Raw genomic sequence first — 19,687 nt, 5'->3', positions numbered from 1 at the left:
TTACGTTTTTATATTGCGGAAACGGTCTCTGCTCATGGTCTTAGAAAATAGCGCTTGAAATTATCGCTGACGCCGTCAATTTCTTTGAGAGCTTACGCAGTAGGCTACTTTACGCCGTGAAGTTTTTAGGCAATTTGCGTTAACGCTGACGCCGTCAATTTATTTCATTGACGCGTACAAAACTGATAGTAAGCCCAATAAGTTTTCTCATATCAACCTCATCAACTTTGAAGTTTATCCTATTCTTGTCTCTCCTTGTATATAAGCTTGTTTGCTCTACGAGTAAAGAGAACATGTCATCAGTAAAGAACAGAGAAAATATCTCAAACATGCTTTTCCCTCCATGAGCTTGAACCTTATCGAATGGCTGCAGTTCTTTTGGGTCGCTCAGTGATGCTTTGTCTTTTTTTCGACATCTGCAAGCTCTTTCCGTTCCTTCGATAGAAGTCATAGAAGTGTTTTCTGTTTAAGATCAAGCTGTGAAAATATCATACTGTGACAGCATCACGCTGTGAAAATGTTCTCTTGGTAAAAGTAGTGAGAACTTTTTTGAGATAAACTCCGTTATTTGTGTACCACATGTTGCCAACGTTCCCATTTTGGGAACAACGTATAAATTTAATTATGAGAAGAAAATTGTTAAATATAACGAAACAAATGGTAGGGGAAACAAGTTATTAGTAATAGTCTCACATAAAAAACACAAATATTTTGAAAAAAAGTTTGATTTGTGTTTTCGAGAAGCACTTTTTTTCGAAAGACGAAAAATATGATTTTGACTAAATCCATCGCTTTCATAAAAGGAAAAATTTTGCAAATACTAATTTTTCAACAAATGCATCTGAAACAATAATCATTCAACAACAATATCCAAAACAGAAAAATCTTAAATGAGGTTAGTGTAAAGCTGTGCGCGACTTCAACCCCATGTTCCCATTTTGGGAACGTTGGCGTGTAAAGGGTTAAATTGACATTCAAAAGCGCAATTCCTGTGCATTTTTAACCGAAGGATTATACAATTCTGCACCAGTGCAGTGCTCAAGGCTAGTTGGCAGTGGTTACTTTGAGCCGCAGTTCTTATAGTCCCGTAAACTAGACTAAAATCTCAAGCGTCTTTAATTTAGTCTATTATTTTTGAAAACGCTAGTGAAACGAATTTCTTACTTTGTAGTTGCAGGTCTTTTAAGTTTTAATGAGCAACATTTTGTCATTAAATTTTCACCGATTGTAGCCTATGTATGTACGTGCCTAATGACTTTTGTCTTTATACGTTTATTGTTAGATTAATGCTTCCATTTAGCCCCTTCACTTCGTTACATAATTTTTCTTTCTTTAACAACCACTTATCATTAGCACGTTTCAAGAACATGTTTTGATTTCTCATTAGAGCCAATACTGTTGTTGGCCATAAATGCAAACTATTACAAATGATTTTGGCAGAACAACCTCATCACATGCATGGTGCCTTGTTCGATGTGTATGCTTTCACTCCTTTTAGGGTAATAAAAAATCCGTGCTTATTTGATAGGCGAAAAGTTTAATTTTTGTATTCAAAAGCAATTTTTTTTCCTTTGCTTGGTACAGGATTGATTAATTTCAGAAATTTGACTTTGCTATTATTATTGTTGTAAATATGCTGAGACATTGCGTGCAGCAAACGTGTAAACGGAGATATCGTAGATTTTTTTAAAACTGAAATAAAAAAAAGAGAAGGTGAAGAAAAAAATTCGCCAAAGTTCATATAAAGTGGCGCTCCCAGGTGATTGCAGGTGTTAGAGTTGGTAATAGCCGCAAACAACAGGCTGTCGCATCAGCGTTTTAATCATTTTATCGTTCATGCACTTTTTCAGACGTTTGCTAGATTAACATCGCTTCAATAAACGCAATCTGTTTTTATTCAGCTGAAAACAATCTTCATTGTTTGAAGCTTATTGCATGCTGTGAAAAAAGTCAAAAAGATCGGATAGCTGCGTTGCTCTTGTTCCCGAGAAAGCACATCGAAATCCCGCAAACCTCAAGAAGTTGAACCGATTCTAAATTTGGCTAAGCCAGGCTTTCGGTCTCTATCTGTAGCAAGCAACGAAAGCAAAGCAAGAGTTCTAAAAAAGTTCACTGCAAGACAAGATGATTGGAATGCACGAAAACTTTCCTGTTCATCATCACTACAGTCCTAAAACTGTGAGATCGAACCCGATTTCTCCAAGGTCTGTTGATTCTTCTGAAAGCTCATGCAGCAACGAAAGAACTGAAGACAACATGTCAGACAACAGCACTACTCATAGTGTCGAGCCATTTGTAAAAATACGATCACGAAGCAGTGAACACATCAGCCCTACAGATCTTGCTTCGTATGAGATAAACAGCTCCTTGCAAAGATCTTTTTCTTTGGATAATGCGCAAAGGAAAAGATCAGAATCCCCTTATCAAGCAACATCCCCAAGTAAGACTTTCTCAGATCCATCTCAAACTTCCCCAAATAAGGCATTCGTGGTTTCCTCTTCAGCATATGAAACTATGAATGGAAACTGTGCAAAAAATATGGTTGCTATGGCGGCTGATATGGGACTTCCCACAATGATACCAACAACCGCTCTCATAACCCCAACGATATCTCCTCCGATGGAAATTCAACAGCAATTCCGCCTACAGAGCAGCAGCTTTCCAGAAAAGAAGAAAACAGAGGTTGCGCCATCTCGAAGTCCCAATAGTTTTAACACCGCTGCTAGAGGCATCATAGGGTCATGCCGTGGCAACGCTCGGTCGACTGGAAGTCCATCAGCAGAAGATCGGGCGCAGTACAAACGTCCACCACATACCTATCCCGCCCTCATTGCCTCCGCCATCCTGGACAGTCCCGGGCATCTCATTACACTGCGCGGCATCTATGATTACATCATGAACCATTTTCCTTATTACAAATACTGCCATGACAAATCCGCTTGGCAGAACTCAATTCGCCACAACCTCAGTCTGAACCAATGTTTTGTCAAAGGTAAGTGGTGGATTATTATTAAGCCTAAAATCAAAAATAAAATTTTTTAGGTTGAGTTATACCTTATATAAATCATGGACTGAGTATAAAAAACAGCGATAGCTAATAAAATGGCCGTAACAAATAATAAATTTACAGAGTTATGTATTTCAAACGTGATCAAACACGCAACGATAGAGGATAGGGATGTGAAAATAACGGACGGTGTTAGACAAATTGTTAATTACTTTGAAGTGGAACGACAATTAACACGAGAAGTGCTTTACGATTTCGTCGTTCTGCTCAGCATTAAGGCAGTCGTGTTGGTGGCAGCATATTGATGCTTTCCGGCGTATAACTGTATAACTACAACAATAATCCTACAGGCCTACCTTATGGTACTCAGTTGATTCTGTTTGCGCTTTGTCGATTATCGCAATTTAGGAAGTCTCGCTTAGTCATTAAAACAATCGCAATCCGCATTTAACAAGAAAACAAATATTAGCTTCAGACTTAACCAAATGAATTGTCAAACGTTGTTGTTAGCTGATTAAAGAAATGCACATCATTTTGTTTACGTTTGTGATCAGAACATTTTGCAATCGCGGTCACATAACAATTGCAAATTTAAATGCATTTCCCAAGGAGTCACTTGGAAAAATTGAGAGCTGGCCATCGATCATTCCCACGTATTTGCACGTTTGATTCTGGTTCGTTTTTGCAAATTTCAAAAGTTGTAAAGTTTTAAGTTAATCGTGTTCTTTATGAATATCAAACTTGCCCGAACACAAGACGTTGATCCTCGATCAAAAATATGTTGTTGGGACCATGCTCTGACTATGTCATGGTTTTGCTGAAATGGTTATTTTTTAGCATCACTAAACCTGAAGCTTCCCGCTCTTTTGCCTAGCTAAGAAAGGAACCCGTTGAAAGCTAAATTTATTTGCAGAACTAAGCTTTTGGTAAGCCGTAAGTTGGTCTTCCGTTAAGATATCCCGTTTCATTTTGTATCGTCATAGTCTGCAAGCTTGTGTTTTGATTTATAAGTCTGTTTACATAACGTCATAAATCAAATACACCTTTAATGACAATCTAGGGATGACATTGTTCATAGTAGCCTACTGTAGCTGGACCACCAATTGTATGATTAATGAAAGTCTTGTTTGTCTTGCAGTTCCCCGTTATGAAAATGCAGCAAAGTCGAATTATTGGACCATGACGAGAGAGGGTTTCGAAGAGTTCGGAAACGAAAACAGTTTCAAAAGACGAAGAAGACGAGGTGCTGCTTTGGCCCCAATTTCAGCTTACAAGGCCAAAAAATACCAAAATGAAGGTATTGCCTTAGCCCGGGAAAGAGATCCTTTTTTAGATCAATGCAATCCACAGACTTGTATCAACCGAAAACTTTTTGCTTGCTTTTTCAGCTTGTGATAATTCCAACATATTGTGTTCTGGCGTGTTTATTAAGCCTCTTCATTCGTTTTTGGCATCCGGTGAGGGTAACTTGATATGCTCTTACGCCGCAAGACTGTTTAACTAAGGAAAGCATATAGGAGCCAGCCATCGATATTCTCTTCGTTCAATCAACATATGCTTTCCTCGCATTGATACAGCAAAAAAATCATAAACACTAATAGACTTTGGTATTGTACATGCAATGCCTGCCTTGATATTGTTGAACAAAGTTAGGTTTTAATTAAAATCAATGCATTAATTTAATTTATTGAATTGCAAGCCCGATTGAGATTTTGTAAACTGCAGTAAATGTGAAGTTTTAAAATTTAATTTTTTTATGATTGATTTCAGCTAAAAACAACAAAAACAAGACAGATGCAAGGATGCACTCAACAAATCCTTCTTCTACTGGAACAAGTGGATCCGTTGAAAAGTATCCCATCCCATTCCCATCCCAACTTATGGGGCTTGCAGGATCCTGGGCTCCTGGACTTCAGGCCGAAGGAGACTCTGTTAAAAGCAGAAAACGATCTCAAAGTCCTATGGGTAAAGAAGAGAGCAAACATCCAAGGATGCTGATACTAAAGCAAGGGGAAGGACCAAGCTTAGGTAGGTAGATTTTCATAGATAGACAAAAAGTGACCAGCTACTTTCAACTTCATGGCAACAGCAAAATCCATCTAAGATTGCACCATTTCATTAACTCCAACTTTTGAATATGCAAATCTTAGTTACCACACAGCTATGCATTGACAAGCTGAATTGCTTCACTATTTTGTCGATTCAAACTACAATAAACTCTGTGATGGATGATTTGTTTGGGCGAGTACTGCAAATGTGTACAAAACGCATTGCATCGGAAAAACAATGCACGCAATTACACGTCTTATTGATGCTTGGTTGCTGCTTTGCGTCACTTGGTGATCACTTGATGACGCAAAAATATCTTGGAGAAGTCACCGGAAGCTCTGATCGGGCATGTGACGTCACGAAGTAGCGTGCGTCTTCTGTCTAAAGTATTTCATTGCTTAATTCACGATCTAGGCATCTCCACCGCATACGTGACCGACAATTGCGAAGAGGAGCAGCAAACTGCCCGGATTTAAAATATAAAAAGTCATGCATTTACTTTGCTATTTTTTGTTTCGTTGCTTGACCAAAAAAGCAGTCATTGTCACAACATGTATTTGCGCCGGAGAGGAAAGCTGCATTCTTGTTTACACAAACTCATGCAAAAATGTACGCAACACAATGACTTGAAAACGGCAAACAACTTTTTAGCCTAACTGGTATCAAAGAATCATAGATGTCAAGAGCTACTCGTTTCCGCATAAAATGGATTGCATGGTTTCACGTTTTTGTAAAGAAAAAAAAACACCTTTGCTAAGAAAAATACAAATGCTTTTCAGGAGGTATCAGCGTTGAAGATCAAAACCGTCCCAAATCTCTTTCATCTATGGAAGAAATGCACGGAACACTTAACTCGTTCAATAAATCTCTTTTGGACTCGTCCGTGCTTGCAAGCACGGCCCCGCAGGTTTTTAATGCCACCTCTCAATCATGGATCTCAGAAGCACAAAAAACTCTCATGGCTTCATCCGGTATCTTCTTGCCTCCTCTCATTTCAACGGATCACAGATCATCATCGCCAGAGAAATCCAGCCAGACAAATTCGAAATCTGATGAAAATTTTAATGGAAACGGAGCAGCCATCATGATGGAAGGCATCCGGGTAATTTTTTTTTTCATTCGCGGTTGCGTGTGTTTTGTTGTAAAGTATACAAATAAATTTTTTGTTTTTTTGGGTTTTGCGACCCATTAAGTATAAAACAATATAGTGGAAAAGCTCTCTCAACCTGGTTTTCCACCACTCTCTCTCAGAAGTTTGAAATAATTTATCCTTTCGAAAGTCGAAGAAATTAGGTTGAAAAATTCTTTCAGATCGGAAGCGAACTAACTCTTCGCTACGACGAAGCTGACGTTGCTACTCGCCATTTCCGATGCCACTTTTGTCCTTACACGTACGTGAGCACAACCGGGGATCATTTGGAGCAGCACGTTAGAATGTTTCACCAGCTCGATGTCACAAATACAAAAGCCAAGGCTGTTGCAGCCGCTGCATTGACTAAGACCCAAGTCAATCGAATTTCCGCTGAGAATCCAAAAGGTTAGAAAACAGACAGTTTACTAAAACATTGTTTTAAGTGAAAATGGGACTATTGATTAACGTTCATTATCTTTTTCCAGACACGCAGGAAAGGCTTTTTTCTCTGCAAAACATGGTATCTAGCCTCTCATCGAGATCTATGATGGCTGCTCGTCAGTCAGGCGCTCAAAGTCTTCTCGCGGCAGCACAAGCAAGTGGTAAGTTAAACATGAATACAAGTAGCTTTTAGCATCAGTGATTTGAATATCTAATCACATTGCCATTGCCTTATATTTTCCACCAAATGGGCGGTTAAAATAGTAGTTTGAACAAAAAACGATTTTACAGCAAGCAGCGGCGCAACAGGATACTCATACTCCGGAAATCTCTCTTCTGGTATTTTGGATGAATCTGTGATGCGCTCAATTGCTGAGCAAGTGACTGCCAGCCAAGCAAACGCCGTCAAGAGTGATCGCGAGAAAGAAATTTCACACAACGCGGAAACGTATGCTTTCCATCGACAACAAGCTATTAACAACGCTATTCAACAGGCGGCTGGTGGTAAGAGAGATATATTTAGGAGTGTTTAGACTTTGAGTACATGAAAGCATCCTTATTACTTGAGATTGATACATAATATTGAAATAGCTATTTATTTCCAGTGTCACCTTCTTCTGCGTCATCCCAGGATCAACTCCGCCTCTTTTACCAACAATTGGCGCTGCCTAATCCATTTCTTGGCAATCCCACAAATCCTTTGACGGCTGCTTTTCCTCGATCGGTAATTATTTGAAATAATAAATTCACATTTTGAGTTCCAATAAAACAACTGATGGATTTGACGTTACTTTCATTTATTTTAGATGCCAAACAGTTCAAATCAGCAATTGTGGCAGTACCAACAGAAGTTATACAACCACATGAAAGCTCTCTCTGACGAAAGTTCCAGAGATGACGTGGCCAATCACAGCAGGCAGAACTCACTATCCGGTGAGATATTCCTATTAACCGTGTACCGCTTTTATTTAACCATTTTAATTAATATAATAATTGTTCTACTTTCACATGAAAATACAAAATAAAGGTTTCGTCTTAGACTGCGACAAAAACAACTCAATACGTGTTTTAAACTTATATAAGCGATTCAAAAAAGATCATGTGCTTTATCAACACTTAGGCCTATCACAACAAAGCAGTTTTGCAAAAGCAAGTCGGCGTTCACCAATGACTGACACCATACACGTATAATTGAAGGCTAATGCTCTTTAATTCAATAACATTTTTATCAAGCACCATGTGACGATGTTTTGTTTGGTTCTTTCCAGATGACGTCACTGTCAGCCGACAAAACTCCTCTTCTTCTTGCAAAAGCTCCTCTTCCAATGTGGATGTTGAGTCAGATGCTAAAAAGAACATCCACCGATGGGTAAGTGATGTAGTCCATCTTGTCATACGAAAATATCTTCAATTTACTGATTTTAATTAAATTAAATGAGAAATAGAAATGCAATGGCTGATGCGAAGATATAAAATAGTGAACTTCGTTCTTTGATTGCAGAAACAATGTGTCCATTGCGACTTCACCGCCAAGGGCGATCATGGATTGGAACTTCATTACCGCAAAGTGCATTCCCAAGCCAAAGACGAAGCTGCAAGCCAAAGCTCACCGAACTTGGAGATGTGAGTTTCTTTCGATTGCTTTTGTTTGATCGTTTTAAATTTCCCTTTGGAATTCAATTCCTCAACAACTGGTAGAACAAGCCGTAACAGGTCAGGGATTAGCGTTCTATATTCGCATATGATTTTGGCGACCGCAGTTAAGGACCTCTGTTAATTTTATTTATATAAGTTAATGGTATCTATCTCGATGCGGTTAAAGCGTTGAGCCTTTTAAACAAACACATGTTTTCGCTCGCTGTTTGTCGTTTTGGCTCAGATCAAGCTCAACAGAAAGGAATCGAATCCTTAAGGGAATAAAGTTATTTATACGCTTAAGGAATTTGATTTGAAACAGAACATCGCTTCAACGTAGTTGTAATTTTGAAAAAATGTTTCTCATCTCCGAATTCACAGAAACGGATCCATATTTGGCTTCAGGAACGAACAGTTCGATATTTAATCACCGCAAGGTCTTGTCATCAGAAATTATTTTTTTCTGACAATTGTTTTGAAAATTGTTCAAAACTTGATTGAAAAAATTTTCAATTTTCTGTGTCAGTTGTTCCAAATATAAGTTTTATGACATGGCTTCCTATATTGCTGTTTGTCGTCAAAAGTTACAAATTATTTTCTCCCAACACTGTTTTAAAACTTTCTCATAATATTTACATCAGGACCCCACGTTTCGGAAACAAAATTTGTGAAAAATTTGCACAGTTTTTAAAAACTAAGTAAAAGATCCTTCGTTATTATTCCAGTGTTAAGGCTATAGTTGAACTCTCACGTGCGTGCTTCGTCATGAAATTTTGCGCTTCTCAAGAGCGTTGCTAAAATCGATGCAAAAATCAAGGCTCGATGCTATACAAGCTCTGTTTCTCTCCATGAATATTCCACAATGCGTCAGCATAGACAGTTTTGCTCAGTCTGTCACCATCTCTTTTGGAAAATACTTTCATTGCCAGTTTGTTCATCATTTATAAGATAAAATGTTGCAGCTATTTGTTTTTCAAAACAATAAAAAAAATGATTAATAATAATGGCAATAAAATTCACGGTAATAAAAAAAAGATTTCCCAAAATCTAATAGGCTGAATTTAACAAAAGGTCTTCTTGCCTCAGCCCGTTAAGATCTTTCAAGTGTTCATTCGGCACGGTTTTACTCGCATGATGTCATAGTTATGACAGAACGAAGTCATTATTATTTACGCCCAAGAATAACAATCAGGGACTGTTGGTTTCAGTTTTGCGTCTAAATTTGCAAAGGGCAATGTTATTCGAAGGCAATATGTAGTCCCACAACAGGCAACCTTGCATCGATTCAACGTCTCTCTAACGGTTATTTTTTGTCAGATGTTTGCGTCAGTTTTTGTCTCAGTACAAAAGTAAATATTTTGTTGGAATAAGAGTCAGAGTTTCTTGAACTTGACGAAACAAATTAAGTTCATTTCAAGGAAACCGAGCATGGTCTTATGAGTCTGAATCAGTCACTTATCTTACATAACACAATAAACAAACAATTTATGTTGGTCATTCCCATCGAATTGTACTGGTAGCTGTTTGAAAGGTCGAAGGTCAGGTTGTTCTGATTTTTAAAATCAAAATTTGTTTTTCGACAAGCAGCAGTAAGATAGCACTTGTCAATAATCTTTCTAAATACTTCTGTTTCGCAAAAGTCATACATTATCATCTACACGCCGACCTTAAATAGCCCTAGCTAGCTTAGCAGATTAATTACTATTATTGTTCTCCTTTCAGTCATCGTGTTTATGGCTTACCACACTTACACAACGCCGATTGATGAACCACAGAATAAAATTCAGAGTTAGTAGCAAACCATTAATTTGTAATTTTCATCAATTACGTTTTAGCATAGCAAACGTTATTGTTCTTTCGTGGACTGTGTTGGCGCCGCTAGACATTTTTTAAAACAGCATAATCAAGAAAAAGGCAATTGTTTTCATGGTTTCAGCGTCAATAAACGTTAAAATAACAAGAAAATGGCGATTTTGCTTTTAGCTGGGTAGTTCCTGATGTAAACAAGTCTAACAAAACATTGCGATGACGAAACAAACTTTTGAAAAGCTTAAACATCATTCAAGGGTGAGCAAGTCAAAAACGCTGCGAACAGTCGATTGTGGTCTTTGTTCCCCATGATTTGTTTTGAAGCGTCGTCGCCTTTGCGAGTTGTTATGACGACACTACAGCAACAACAACAACATTTGGAAGTGGAAATGTTTTACAAGCTTTTGTTTTATTTCTGGGTACAACGTTTATGCTGAACAATTTGAAGTACAATTTTTGATTTAGTAAACTTGTGTTTTATAACATAACTTAAACAAATAAAAACCTTAAAAAAGAATGACAATAACTCTTGCGTTTGAGTGCGACCAGGAATCGCATGCTTCGTAAACAGGTTCACATTCTGTGTTTTGTCACTGATGAACCAGCCCCTTTCCGCCTAAGTGGCTTGTTCGAGATTAGATTTGTTTCAGTCACATGACTTCCAGTTGGATGTATTTGAATGGAGACGGAAAAAACATGTCGGGTTTCCACAAGCAAACAATTGATTGCGCCTCTTGTGGGCAATTGTTCAGAGTTTGAGTCAGAAATCCACTTGTTTATCGCGAATGTGACGCATTAGGCCTATGGAGAAGTAAACAACGTTGAAAGCGGTTTGAACCGAAACAAACAGGTTTAGGTTGCGTAATTCCAGCTTCCTTCTTGATGACGTTACACATTGTTGAAGGGTATTTTGTTGTTTTGTGCAATACGAAAATTGCCGAAGTGTATATTGCAACGACGTGTCAGGAATGACTTTATAACTTCCTTTGTTTTCTTGCTGAAATTGAGGGTGAATTATTCCAATAAAATAACATTCTTACCTGAAGAATAAGGCAACATGGTTTCGTGTACTTGAAGCTTTTTTTCCTTTTCCGTTCGCTCTCAAACGCCGCAAATCTTTGTTTACGCTATCGGGTTGTCTGTGAGAAAACAATCTCTCTGGGCTGGGTATTCTCTTGTATGCGGTTCTGTCGCGTGCGAATGTAGCTTTTGTCTTCCAGAAAATACGACTTAATGTTATATCACGAAAATAAACAAACGAACAGTCGGTTTTTGCTCGCACGCAACCTGGTCGGACAAATTGGCCTTGGGCTACGATTAAAAAAAGAATAGACCTGACTCGTCGGTGCCAAGACTTGATTAAAATATAATTGGCAAAAGGTTTACGAAATATCTTGGTTTCAATTCATATTTTAAATCCTAGACGCTTAAACACGTAGGATGTGTTTGTGTGCAATTTAATATAGCCTTCCTGGTATTTGAAATTTTTCATTACTTTTGTGACTAAAATTCTCTCTTGCGTTTTGCTAAACAGCCTGAGTCCCCCGAAACTGGTTCATTTAATTTTCTACAATTCCATAACATCAGGACTGTTGAGATCAACAGTGAAATATTATTCACATACACATAAAATTAAAAAGAAATTGAGAGCTCACACAAAAACAAAAATTTAAAAATGATGAAAGCCTATGACTTAAAATCTTTATTTCGTATCAAAGCTTTTTTGCGTGTTACTATTGGTGAATTAAAGTATTTGTTTGAAATCAGAAGAGCCAATCGTCGTTAAACTTTACTTATTAAAAATTAATCAGCGTTTTCCTTTGTTTTCACATCACAATAAACATAAGAGAAATTGTATGTCAATATAGGCTGGCAGACTTCTGGCAAAACAAGCAACGCAAAACTACACAAGTCTCTACTAATTTAAGATTCTAACATAACATAACTGACATTTTTTGTTTCAATGTTATCGGTTATGAAGTCATTTTGGCTTTGTAAAGTAATTTAATTTTGAAACAGGATTTAACAGATTAAAAAATAATGTTGTTTCACATTATGCCTAGTCTTGTCAAAAGTATGAATGCATGTCCCACATTCGTCTGTACTTTCCCTAATTAGCTGCTCCAATGCGCCATGGCAAATCAAAATCCGATTTGTAAAAAAAAGCGGATTAATGTTTCGTTTTTTTAGAGTTCGAAAGAATTGTTGTTCACGGTCAGGCTATTTTAATTGTTTGCGTGAGAAGTTTTGTTGATAAAAAATTCGGTTATTTTCGTTTAACTGCCAGCAGGTAAAACTGTTCGCACGCTAGCGGTTTTGTGTGTAAACATAGATAATAACTTCACTGTTATCCATACAAACCAGTGCTCGGTCTAAACATAGTAAGGTTTGTGTTTGTTTTATGTACTAAGACGTTAGCATTCGTTATCACGGCGCATTATGCCTCGCGTGCCAAGACCAGGTAAAGATTTTATCTCCTGGATAAATAACAACAATCTCTGAAGCTGATTTTCTTCATCACCATTTCTGTGTTAAAGCTGTGATTACCGTAAATTCAATTGTGACATTTCTTTTATGACACCCCGGGAATTTTAGCAACGTAAATTAGCAGCTGTGAAACCGAAATCTCTTGTAGGTAGTCCTTTAACAAACGAAGTTAATGTTCATGTTAGAAACAAACCTGAGTGTTAATTTATCTTTCTCAGTTTACCTTTGGATAGCGTGTTGAAAGTAAATCGCTACCTTTAGACTATTAACAGTTTTTTCAAACATTACACCACGTTTTATCCAATCTTTGACGCCTGTTAACGTTTTCATTTGCCACGCGTCTGCCTGAACGAAGATTGTCAGCGAGGGGTATTTGTGTAGCCGTTGCTCATTGAAGGCTATCGAGCAGGAAGCCACTCGTTATTACTTTTTTAATTTTCTGGGTAGGTTTTGTTAAACAAAAACTTTCTTATTGTTTTAAACAAGATTTACACGTAATTATATATAATTTACTTTTTAAACAATGAGCTTTCGTGTCAGAGTAAAACAGCTATCCCGAATCGGCAACAAAACATATTTAACGTCAGGGTAAATTTCATCATGTAAATATCCCAATTTTGGAAATGCCATTTAACCATTGTACTTGGCATTTCCTTTGAGACCAAATGAAGTATAGTTTACAGAAAAGGATTGTTTCGCTGGCTGTAACCTCGGGTACCGTGCCCGTCATAACTTGTTTTGAAAAATGGTTAAGTATTTGTGTCGATTTCAATCACCTTCCGCTGACAGTTGGTTGATGCATACAGGTTCTGCAAAAAAAAATTTTGGTCCTGAGTAATTCATAAATTATGTCTGTGGTTGATGTTGCCTAAAATATTTTGCGATTGCGTGCGAGAAGTTCGCGTGACAAGGCGACGCCGGCCATCTTGAAACTTAAACAGGGTGTTATTTTGTTTACGTTTGCGAGAGCCTTCTCTTTTTTTGGTTCTTTATTTTACTTTGGAATTGTAAGAGATCTCGCGTGCAAATGGCTACCGAAGGTGGGTGTGCGGGGAAAGCGCATTAATGTTAGTGCCAGTGTGTGATTATCCGAACTTGACTCATGGAATGATTGTGGTTTCAAGAATGACTCGGCATCGACAGAACAAGATATCACCAAAGTTTAATTAAATGTCATAAAATCAACCTACCAGGCCAAAACATCAATTTTGTTTAGTGTAAGAAATTCTTGACAATTTTCACCTGAAAGAGCTTCCTTTGTGTTTGTACCTGTACATTATGATACCCTCTAAGATCAATTTGTGTTTACTGATATTAATTATTTATAGGAAAGGCACACGTTTATAAAATACATAATCAATTAAGTTTTTTGCTGTCTCATCTTCCCCTGTTTGTTATTCATCAACAAGATATCATAAATATGTGCCGTTCATCTTTGCGTTCTTCGTAAACAAAGTTAAAAGGCTCTCTCCATTTTTTATACTCGCTGACATAGTATTTTTTTACAAATAGAAAACCGAAACAAAGCATTTAACACCAACGCTAAGAGTATTCAAAGTCATCAATATTTTAGAGTAACAATGCTAATAATTTATTTCAAAATCACGTCCACGACAAGACGCCAGGCGTTTTTCAATGAATTTTGGAGTATGCTATATTTGATATTATTAAACATATTTAATATCCTCCATCGAGATCGCGTGCAAACGATACCGACCGCAAACTTGTTTAAATTCTTAACAAGATTTACTTCCAGACATTGCTCTTCGTTGTCAAAGTGACAATGTATAATTTTTTCTCAGTATTAATTACAATATTTCAGCCATCGATTTAGGAAAACTCTTTTTCGGTTTTTAGGTTGATTTGCGAATTAATTTCACGCTTCTCCGATAACCAAAAGGGCAACAGAGCAAATTGCTCGCCAACTATTAGCGCTAAGCCATGTAAAAGCTTTGTCTTTCTCTGTTTAAATCAAGAGGATGACGAATGCATAAGATTGGATTGTCAAATAAACAAAGCTAGACCATTATAAACATGCGGTTTTGAGTCTCTCACGCAAGGCAAGAGTGCAGTCACGCATGGTGGCCAGCTGATGATGACTCAATGCGGTATTTTCTTTAGTTCAAAGTTCTTTGTTTATGTTTGCCTAAGCTTCAACAATCAGCTTCGCACGCTATATGCTAACGCTCGATTACAATCGCCCAAAGACGACCTGATTACGGCTTGTTCGTGTAAGGAACTTAGTGGCACTAATCTCGCCAGATTTGCTAGGTAACGTTGCTTTTTATACTTTCTGAGATTCGCTTGGAAACAGATTTCAAGAAAGCCCTGATTTGAATGTTTCGTTTGTTTACAGAACTGGAAAGGAATTCTCATCTTCCGATGACGTTTCACAATCAAAAGCTTGTGTCAAGACAAACTATGAAGAGGTAGTTAATTCACGTAGCTGTTTTGTTTTGTAGGCTATTAAATGATGTAGACAATCAAGTTTGTAAATTTAAGTTTGAAAAACTTTTCTCTTAACTGAAGTCGATAGATAGGCTAAATATGACGTTTGATTTTTAACACATTTAGTACCGAAGCTAAACTAATGTTTTATTTCACAGCAATGCGATAGCCCTTTGACGTCATCAGCGTATCCCACACCCCCACTTTCCAATTCTCCATCTTATGCCAAGCGTAACTTTGCTCCTCTTGACTTGAGCGGAGTAAAGGAAGAAGAACTGAGAAGGTCTTCGTCCACTTCCATGACAACTGCATCAACACAAACTACATCAGCAACAACAGAAGCGAGCAAAGATTCCAAGACCTGCAGGCATTGTGACATTATCTTTGGAGACGAGATGATGCATGCGCTCCACATGAGCTGCCACGACAAAAATGATCCTTTCAAATGCACGATCTGTGGGCAGATGTGCAACGAAAAGTATTACTTCAACGTTCACTTGTTGCGTGGTCTGCATCAAACCAATGACAATAACAATACTACTTCTCTTTCCAAGCCTGATTTGCTTCCAGAAGACGCGCTCAACCGTGACAATGTTGCCAACAACGCATCCCGTCGCCAGAGCAACAACAGTGACGCTTCATCTATGACGTGCCGTGGCCGCTTGAATAGCGACAACAGCGAAATCGTTTCTTTGCAGTAACACTAACAAATTCAGATACTGAATGCTTTTTACCTTTTTGTTTACCTTAAACAATTTGCCGCTCTGAGAAGCTATGCACCTCCTCGTCGTATCATTGTTTCACTCGATTGCTTTTTGTACTAAAATTAGATGAGCTCAATGAAATTTTTGCTAGTTTAGACAAAGCTTTGAATAACCTTTGACAGCAATCCTTGCTTTTTGTTTGCTTGATTTTGAAATCGTATGTTTACTTGCGTAACTTTCAACATGTATCGATGTTGTTGCTACATTGAGGCTTGTGTTCCAGCAAAGAAAGGTGTTCCGTAACGTTGAAACGATGTGAAAAGAACAACGTTTGTGTGGCAAAATTTTCACTGCTTGATGTTTTTGTTTCAGAAATCAAATTGTTCTTGGCCAAAATATTGTGACGTGTAGTGCCATTGACGAAACGATTATCCAGTGAACAAAAGACGCCTTTTTTACATTAAAATATCGTCTCCAGACATTAAATATGTAAAAAGGGGAACTTTTATGGCTGGGTTTCCACTGATTTTTTTCTAAGGGCTGCTAATCGCTTTTCTGTTTTATTTTAAATTGATGTTTTCCTGAACCGCTATTTATTTGACTTAATTGCATTGACAGACAAGGACTTGAGGACAATTTTTATATAGTCCCAAAATGTGTTCCAAGATATTTCAAAGGAGATATTGACGCTGAGCAAGCGATTAATTTTTGTTGGCAGATTACAGATATTCCTTTTACTCGTGTGTGTTTAGGATGACACAGTTTGTTGTTTTGCTTTTGGTTTATTTTGTTTTCTCGCAAATTAATGTCAGAAGAACAAAGGAATTTTTTTTATACGGTTGTAAACTGTGCCACAGTGTCAAAATAAAACAGCAAACGCTACATCTTGGACGGGTGTTGATTTGCTATAAACTTGCGTTGTGTATATAACTGATTATCATAGCAAAAATAAACCAGAAAATTCAAGCTTTGTCACTTCGTTCTTCTTGAACTCGTATAACAATCCAACAAAGGTTAGCAAAGGTTAGAGGTTCTGCAAAACACATCACTCAAACATCACTCAACTAGTCGTCGTTGATTTGCAGATGACACAGAATTAAAATACTGATCGGTAGAGGATGCAAGTAGACTAGTAGAGAGATGAAAGGTTGTCAACCTAACGTTGAATATGACTTCATCACATACATTTAACCTTCTAGAAAGGATAGCAATCCTGATAAACACCAAAACTTTGCAGTTTCTAGAGAATGAAACAGCAGATGTTAAATCGAATTTCTCCTTCCTTGTTTGCATGAATGCTAGCACAAGGGGGCCACTCTTATACTTGCGGCTTATATCTGAAAATTAAGAAGTTACGTAGATGTGCTACGTGTGATATAGATTTTAAAGTAAACGTAACATGACACGTTGAGTCATATTCATACCAGGTATTGTAGATTTGTTTTAACGTTCCTTTATAGCTTATAATCATCTTCGTTCTCTTTCAACCATTTGCCAGCTCCGGAAGCTTAGTTGGTTAAGCGTTTGACTTTGCGTCCGAAGAAACCGCAAGATTAACCGGCTAGTTCGGCTTTCGGGGTGTGCGCTTGAACAGCGCATTAAAAAAGATTGCTCCGCTCTAAAATTCAACGTCACTTAGTGAATGGAAATTCACAGACAACAACACTTCAATAATCGGAAACTTTTTTATGTCAATCTCTATGATCGGGCCTGCGTCGGTGGTTCAAAGCCTTACAAGTATGCGATACTGCCAAAGAAATAATCTATTATAATAGGTCTTTTTAGTTCGAGAATAAGGATTCTAACCAAATCAATTAGGCTGTTGTTTTCTTAACTGTCAAAAAGTTTTTGCGTGTGTAGATTTGTGCTTGTAAAACACGTTATGAGAATGAACCCGAAACAAACGAAATAATGATGCTCTCTAGTCTCTATATCTCACAACATGATGCCATACTGCGCCATCACGTGCAATCAAACACAGCAATTTTTATCGCTCACCACAATAGATGACCGTGCAAGTGGGCAAAAGTTGTTTACGATTGATCTTTAGCGCCACCAGGCGCAAACTATATTTTTTTGTGTGGAAGGAAATAAAACTCGCAAGTCATTTCTCTCAGAACTCTTATTGAAATGTGTCATACAGTTTTGTGACTTCGATAAAAGCAAAGCTTCGTTAAAATTCTTTTTTTTACCAAGGAATCTTTTGGAAACCGTGTGCAAAAGATACAATGGCTCGTTTAACGCGCTCTTGACCAGACGTGGCTCTTACGTAGGCTATGCATGAACGCAGGCAAAATGGAGAACTTTTTAAATCATTATGTAACTAACAAATTCTTAAATATGTAAAATACATTCATACAATGCTCAACTCTATGGTGTTGTAGTGCTTTACTGTTTGTGGTACAAAAAAGCATACTCTTTTCAGAAACTATATTTTTTGTTATCAGTATAGGTATGTAAAGAGCATTGGACCATACTTCCTTTTTTATGTCATATTGCTTCACACTCATTTAAACTTTTTTTAATTCATGAGATTGGTTTGTTAAATAGCTTACAACTGCTTAAAAATTAATTCAAAAGCGTATCAAATTGAAAGCAATTGACGAAATATTGGTCTCTGTATCACAGCTGCTGCAGCAGCCTATCAAGTGCATCTTCAGTTCCACATATCTGTAAAAAAAGGTCCTTGAAATGACCTAGATTTGTGTCTAGTCTTTGCAGGACTTGACTGCAAACGAAACGAAACCTGGCTGCAACCGTAGGCCACTTTGACCAATGCAAACGTGCCTATGGTAATAATTTTAATGTGCTTTGATTGTTTTCATTTATAATGGAGGTCGTTTGATGATTGATTGCATTTGTTTTGATGAAACTCTTCTTATCAACTAAGGCATTTGCGACTGCCTTATTTGCGCTATTGAATAGAAAATGCTGCATTTTTATTTTATCTAATTCACACTACAAAAGCAAACTTGAAATTCGATGCAGATATATCGCCTTCAATTATGCTCAATAAGCACCTCAAATAAAAGTTCGAAATTAATCGACCAATATTTCATGAGACGCAGGGTTGGCATGACAAGCTTCCTCATATCGACAACAATTTTGGAAATTGAAGAACAGTGAAACCAGGTCAGCGTTTTGCTGAGTTGACAGCCTGCGGTATAACCTGGCCAAGTATTCAAGCTGTTGGTCAAGAAAAAACTAACTGCTGTTCAAGATTTGATTCAGGTTTTCATTCACATGTTGTGAAATATACGAAGCTTTGATTCTTGATTTGAAAGAAAACTTGTTTGTTAAAAACCAATAGGACCATACATAAAATAAAAGTTTCGAGTGATTGCATCGTCGCTGTCTTATAATTGTCATTGCGATATCTTACACAACAGAAAGCACGGAAGGTTTTCAAAATCTTTTTCTGATCACAATTCAACTACGTCAGAGCATAGAATTATGTTTGAGCAGCAGATTACACGAATAAATAATAACAGCGTCATATAGCATGTCTGCAACTCCCTTGATATTGTTTTGTGTTCACTTTTCCAAGTCACTGTTTACATATGTTTTGAAGCCGTTGCAAGAATGTGGTTACGATAAAAAAAAGCAAAAAATAGCCTGAGTAGAATAGTGGACGTAATTAGAATGCTGTTGCAGCTTGTATCCTAACGAGATTTTCCGGCCTCATTATGCCATGCTGAGGCAAAATAGCAAATTACATAAAACACGCAAAAAACAGCACCGATATTTGGCCATCGTTTGCAGATGTGGAATACATAAATATTTGGACCACCTCTTGGAATAATAACAGACAGCAATAAAGTGCTTGGAAGGCGTTTGCTCCAAGACGTGTTTACCGTTAGCTCCTATACATGCGTAGTTTGCACTGATGCAAAAGAAACGGTAATTTACTTTAAAAACGCAGAAATGTAAAGCTAAGTAAGAGTGGAACTTGTGTACTCAGAATCAGGCCTAACT

At 37.4% G+C, this 19,687-nt stretch overlaps 1 protein-coding gene across 1 annotated transcript; it reads left to right on the top strand.

The window, feature by feature from the left end:
• The first annotated feature begins 1,760 nt into the window (after positions 1–1,760).
• On the top strand, positions 1,761–16,683 carry LOC145780850 (uncharacterized). Its single transcript, XM_082592501.1, has 13 exons — positions 1,761–2,992; positions 4,146–4,304; positions 4,778–5,035; positions 5,836–6,158; positions 6,368–6,593; positions 6,674–6,790; positions 6,921–7,133; positions 7,235–7,353; positions 7,436–7,562; positions 7,898–7,998; positions 8,131–8,252; positions 14,917–14,989; positions 15,167–16,683. Exons 1-13 carry the CDS (start codon positions 2,125–2,127, stop codon positions 15,707–15,709), a joined length of 3,249 nt encoding a protein of 1,082 aa, XP_082448627.1. The 5' UTR covers positions 1,761–2,124; the 3' UTR covers positions 15,710–16,683.
• The last annotated feature ends 3,004 nt before the right edge of the window (positions 16,684–19,687 follow it).

Source organism: Aplidium turbinatum, chromosome 1 (genome assembly GCF_918807975.1).
Source record: "Aplidium turbinatum chromosome 1, kaAplTurb1.1, whole genome shotgun sequence".
Classification (NCBI taxonomy): Eukaryota; Metazoa; Chordata; class Ascidiacea; order Aplousobranchia; family Polyclinidae; genus Aplidium; species Aplidium turbinatum.
Note: the sequence above shows the minus strand (reverse complement) of the source record. Positions and strands in the feature narration are given on the sequence as shown.

Excerpts from the sequence above, each read along its gene's own strand:
- LOC145780850 (XM_082592501.1), top strand. The coding sequence starts at position 2,125 with ATGATTGGAATGCACGAAAACTTTCCTGTTCATCATCACTACAGTCCT. Across the intron at positions 7,563-7,897 it reads CAGGCAGAACTCACTATCCG|ATGACGTCACTGTCAGCCGA; the intron begins GTGAGATATTCC and ends GGTTCTTTCCAG. Across the intron at positions 8,253-14,916 it reads AGCTCACCGAACTTGGAGAT|AACTGGAAAGGAATTCTCAT; the intron begins GTGAGTTTCTTT and ends GTTTGTTTACAG.